This window comes from Ursus maritimus, unplaced genomic scaffold, assembly GCF_017311325.1.
Source record: "Ursus maritimus isolate PB19 unplaced genomic scaffold, ASM1731132v1 scaffold_12, whole genome shotgun sequence".
NCBI classification, from domain to species: Eukaryota; Metazoa; Chordata; class Mammalia; order Carnivora; family Ursidae; genus Ursus; species Ursus maritimus.
In genome coordinates, this window is record NW_024423564.1 from 10,993,911 (window position 1) to 10,999,910 (window position 6,000).

Sequence of the window (6,000 nt, forward strand, 5' to 3'; positions counted from 1 at the left end):
CTTAGGTAAAATACTTAATGTCTCCAAAATCTCAGTTTCTATTTCTGGAAAATGGGTTTGAGAATGCCTACCTCAAAAAAAATTTAAATAAAGCATTTAGCACAGTGCCTGGACACAGATACCACTGAAGTCACATTACTTCCCTTTATTTCTGTTTCTTCTGCATCTTTCCACCCTCACATGCTAACCAACCTGCCCCCAAGGACGTCACAGAATACCCTGCATTCCCTCAAAAAGTGTGTGGACAGATATACACCAAAATATTAACAGTGGTTGTTTTTGAGTAGTGGGATCTGGGGACTTGCTCTCCTTGCTTTATGTTTTCTAATGTTTCTACCATGACTATATAAGTTTAATGCAACATATTTCTTACTTTATATACGACTTTCCCATCTCCCCTCAATAGTTATGCAAAGCACTGTGAAGGATACCAGAAAGCATAAAGATATATCTTAATAAATCTTGATGTAACAGTATTGTAAATATGACTTAGATTTAAAGTAAACCAAAAGCAAGCAAAATTTCTCAGTAAAAAAGGTGTGTTAGAGTTTCCTCCATTAGCAGTTTGTTCAAACCAGTTCTCAAAAATTACCAAATGACTGCAGACTGAAACTACACTATTTGCTTTCATCTACTACCTAAATTACATTTTACACTTAGCTCTCATAACAAGAGTTAAAAATTTATTGGTGGCCCTCAAATTATCATGGGCAAAAAAAGGTAATACTGATATGCACTAGGCTGTGCCCTTAAAAGTTAAAGTGAGGGTTGCTGGAGAGGATGGGGGTAGAGGGATAAGGTAACTGGGTACTAGACATTAAGAAGGGTACGTGATGTAATGAGCACTAGGTATTATATAAGACTGATGAATCACTGACCTCTACCTCTGAAACCAATAATACATTATTATATGTTAATTAGCTGAATTTAAATTTAAAAAAAAAAGAAAAAAAGTTAAGCCTAGGAGAAATAACTCAAAATATGTTGACCAAAAAAAAAAAAAAAAAAAGCCAATTAAAAGTCTGGCAGAAAATAACTAATCATGATTTCCATTAACATTTTTATTTTATTAATATTAGTTATTCAACTTTAATTATGTGTCAGGCTCTGTGCTGAGCACCTTCTCAAAACCTTCCAAAGTTTCCTAATGTACTTAGAGGAAAAAAAAAAATCCAAAGTCCTCATGACTCATCGGGCCCTAGGTGGTCTGGTTCCTGCTTAACTCTCTGATCTCACCTCCTACCACTCTTCCTCTTGCTCTCTTCCAGCCACACTGGTGTCTTCACTATTCTTCAAGTGTAAGAAGCAAGCTCCTACCTCAGGACCTTTTCACTTGCTGTTTTCTGTGCCTGGAATACTCTTTACTCAGTATTCAACACCACTCACTAATGTCCTGACTTAAATGCTATTATCTTAAAAAAAAAAAAAAAAAAAAAAGCCTTCCCTCACTACTTTATCCAAAACAGCAATCCCAGTCACTCTCTAGACCTGTAACCCACCTTTATTCTCCTTCAAAACTCTTATTACCTGATGAGATATTATATATCTACTGATTTTTTCTTTGATTTTCTTACTAGAATTTATTGTAATGTGCTATGAGGATAGAGATTTTGTCTTGTTCACTACTGTGTTTTTAACATCTAGGACAGTACCCTACATAGCAGATGACAATAAATATCTCTTGAATAAACAAACCAGATCATTTTATCCTCACATAACTCTGAGGGAGGTACAACTCCCACTCTGAGAATGGCAACTGAGTCTTAGACTAAATTTTCCCAATGTCACATAGCTGTAAAGAATGGAGCAGAAATTTGAAATCTAGACAGTTTGAACTCACGCACACTTGCAGTGCCTCTCAAACTACCTGTGATGAAGGACCAGTCTTATAAATTTCCAATCTGTTGCAGATTAATACTTCTGTAAAATTCAACAAAAGTGTCACAGTAATGTCAAATTTTCAAAAAGTTTCTAAGCGCTTACTATGAATTTCTATCCTTATCTTGTCATGAACCAGTTCTGGTCCACAGTCCTTCCTTTGAGTGGCTTTAAAGCAAGGCGACATTAATTGTTTTAGTCCACTGATTCCTAACACTGGGTCAATATTCAAATCACCAGAGTTTAAAATTAATGCCAATGCCCAACTAGCCACCCCTCCCCCTGGGAAATCTCTTAAACCAATAACAGTAAGTTTTAGAAAATCATTAACGAAAAAGGGTATAAAATAATATGTGTTTTTCTGGGGCGCCTGGGTGGCGCAGTCGTTAAGCCTCTGCCTTCGGCTCAGGGCGTGATCCCGGCGTTCTGGGATCGAGCCCCACATCAGGCTCTTCCGCTATGAGCCTGCTTCTTCCTCTCCCACTCCCCCTGCTTGTGTTCCCTCTCTCGCTGGCTGTCTCTCTGTCAAATAAATAAATCTTAAAAATAATAATAATAATATGTGTTTTTCTATTACAACTATTTAACAGTGTTTGACCATTTTAGTAGTCTGAAAAAACAGATTAGACATTCTCTCTGACCATTATACTGAAAGTGCTGGATTATCTCCAACAAATTACCTAATACCTTAACTGTAATCCACCCTAAGGTTCCCACCATAAGGGGATTGGGAACACATTTTTTCAATAATCCAAAAATAAATGGGGGGGGGGGCCACAGGAGGATATAACTAAAGCACAAGGAGCTGTGCTAAGGTCTCTTTAACTATAAGCACAGGCAAAACAGAAGGTCTTGGTGCCACAAACTCCAGGCTTTTCAATCTTGGGTTATTTTAAAATTATATCCAGCCACTAAAGTAACTGAATATTAACACTTTTTTTTTCCTGCCTAAATTGTGTGTTTTTGGAAATACATGGGTCACATTCATCACACTTTAAGCACAAGCATGAATAATGATCTAATGATTGGTGACAAAAAGACAAGTTACGTACAGTTCTTTCAAGCGAGTCTGAGAAAAAGCATTTTCTTGGATAGACATTATAGCATTGTTGTTCAAATCCCTGAAATGAAGAGAAATGAAACATTACCGGTCACCATTTCTACAATTAAATTATATAAACACTTTAAATGGTCATGAGAACCTCTGCTAATAGCAAAGATTATTTATATACTGAGCAAAATGGATGCAAAATACTTACAGATGCTCAAGGGATTCAAGACCAATGAATGCTTTCTTTGTAATTGATTTAATTTGATTTCCTTGTAAGATTCTGAAACACAAACAGACCTTTCTAATAAAGCTCTCCACTAAGCAAAATTTAATTCATTAAATCAAACATTTACCTATAAAAAGTGAAAATAAGTTTAACATGAATTTTTAAGAAAGCTGTGAACCTTATTAGCAACCAATGCAAAGCACAGAATGAAGGTCTCTATTACGAGGTTGGAGCTCAACAAGGTGCCTGTGAACTGCCATGCGAACCGGTGATTCACTGCTAGATTTCATATGAGAAACGGGATTAGAGTCCCAATCTCTTCCTTCTTAGCAAAAGATGAGGTCAAAGAAATTCAGGCAAGTGTGAAGCTGTGGAGAAATTCTCAGGAGAGAAGATCTAAAATCTTGAGAGAATTCCTCTTTCTTGATAAATTACCCATAAATCTGTCATAATTAAAAACAATACTGGTTCAACTTTGGTTACTCAGTGCATTTCTTTTACGTGAATCGAAATTCTAGTTCTAGGAATAACCTCTTTGAGGGCCCACAGGAAAGCCCTTTCAATAGAAAGTGTTCCACCACTAAATAAACAAATAAATAAAATTTAAAGCCACTGATAAACAAGAACCTTACTAAACAAAAAGCTTCTTCATTTAGTGGGTGAGTCAAAAGGCTGACTTTCCAGCCATAGCAAAAAGACATAATCCAATCACATTTACAATTGGTTCTTATATAGGCATACATAAATATTATAAATACATACAATTTAGTAAGACTTGTGAGTCCAGCAAAAGCTTCACTAGCATCTTCTATGGCCCATGAAATTTCATTGTTTCTTAAGTTTCTACAAAAATGTCAGAGAAAGACAGGTTATGTTAGTCAACATGACCATGATGGCACTGGGCATCATCCTGACAGGGCAATGCTAATTTTCATCCTTATTTTATCAGTTATTTATGATGAAGACTCATCTCTTCTTTTTTAGAGAATACCTGCAATAAGTAAGAACTTAAGCAAAGGATTAAGCTGGCCTTGATAAATAAACTAAGCAACCTGCGAAGAGTATTAATCTTCCTACCTAATAGCCCCTAATTTTGTTAGCATATTAAAAATTATAGTCAGGGTACTGCAAAAAGCAGGATTTCAAGACGCAGGGGATATGGCTTACAAATGTGATTTTAGACTAATGGGATTTCTGGGTGACCCAAGCCTTCCCATGGGCCCTTAAACCTAAAATGGCTAACAAAGAATAATGTCAGTATAAAGCTTCACAGCTCGACAGCAATTAAACATGCCCCCCGGGAAGCAAGACTGATATACCCACACACTAGGGTGATCACTGTTATTTTTAAAAGGGAAAGTATGGATCTTTTAAAAGTCCACTGCTGCGTTCTCAGAGGAAATGCAACTGCACCACACGGTGTCCTGCTGGAAGAAGTACCAGTTACAGATATTTAATCACTTTTGCTTCCTTAAGGCATCTCATAATAAAACACAAAGCTCTTTTTTTTATAATACATTTTTAAGTTATGTAACAGTAAGGAGATAGGCGATCACTCTTCCCCCTTAGCTGCATCTTTACTTGAAGTGAAAGCTAACAGGTTCATTTTATTTTACTAAGGAATAAACGTTGAAACAGTTCAACATTCCAAGACTTTCCCCCTCCTGCAGAATACAGCATGAACAGAACTCACTGACCAAAGGGAGTAAGAAGTATACACTCTGGTGGGAGTACTGCCCTAAAGCCAGAATTTTTCAGATCTTATCCTAATTCTGCCTTAACCATCTCTGTGGCATTAGACAAACATTTATTTCTGCAATTACTTTCCTAAACTTTAATACTAGAAGTAATAATCTGTGGTATACTGAAAGAACCTGCTTGCCATTCTTCAAATTGCCAAAAGGCTACAGCTACATCTGCTGTAAATTCCTGGGTTTGAACTCTTCTAGGTTCACCTCTAATAATGTAGAAAAAAGAAAAAAAATCACTTTCAATTTTTCAAGGGCAAATCTGAAGGAAAACTACCTCATTAAGCTAAAAAAAAAAATTGAACTTGTGCAAGTATAACACTTTCACAAAATTATCATGCTTTCTTTCTTATTGATGTCTAGGTCCCAAAGTTGGGAGCTTGCCTTTTTTCTGAGACCATTTATCAACTCTGAGCCTGATGACCAAAAAGCCCCCTATTCAGGAACCTTAAGAATCTACAAATTCTACTAACTAGCCTTTTTCTTTTATTCTGCTCTAGGAATGAAGTCACTGTATTTCGTTAAAATACCTCTTCATTCAATTACAGTTCATGACAGGGGTAAAACAGCCAACTTACAGAAACCCCCAGAACTTTAGAGTTGAAATTGCCTGTAGCAACCATTTACTCCTATGTCCATCCTCTGCTGGATGAAGACACATGGAAAATGACATCCAGGGAAGGTTAAGTGATTCTGTCCATCTGGCAGTATGGTTAGGAACACATGAGACATGAGCTTTAGTGTCAAACAGACCTCGATTCTAATTCTGGCTCAAACATTTACAAGCTGTGTGACTTTATCCTGAATATGCCCAATTTTGTCTATCTCTGAAACGAGGCAGGGTCCGGCCTGGTTAGTTAGTACTTGGACGAAAGACCAGCTGGGAATACAAGTTGTGTAACTTTAAACAATCATTTTAATCTCTCTGAACCTCAGCCTCCTGATATGGAAAAGAGCAGTAATATCCTCGTATTCTGAAAGCACGTAATACACATTCGATCACTGATAACTGTAAGCTTTTTCTGTTCAAAGTCATGCAGCAAATTAGCGACAATGAACAGTGCTCCTGCGAGAGCTGCTCCCACTATACATCCTGT

General features: G+C 36.8%; 1 protein-coding gene across 1 annotated transcript in view; it reads right to left on the minus strand.

Annotated features, from left to right (window-relative positions):
- Positions 1–6,000, minus strand: part of LRIG2 (leucine rich repeats and immunoglobulin like domains 2) — a 64,081-nt gene that overhangs the window by 21,774 nt on the left and 36,307 nt on the right. The window contains exons 9-11 of the mRNA XM_008697764.2: positions 3,918–3,998; positions 3,138–3,209; positions 2,931–2,999 (exon numbers count right to left, since the gene is read on the minus strand). Of these exons, the coding sequence (XP_008695986.1) occupies positions 2,931–2,999; positions 3,138–3,209; positions 3,918–3,998 (222 nt within the window). The remainder of the gene's footprint in view (positions 1–2,930; positions 3,000–3,137; positions 3,210–3,917; positions 3,999–6,000) is intronic.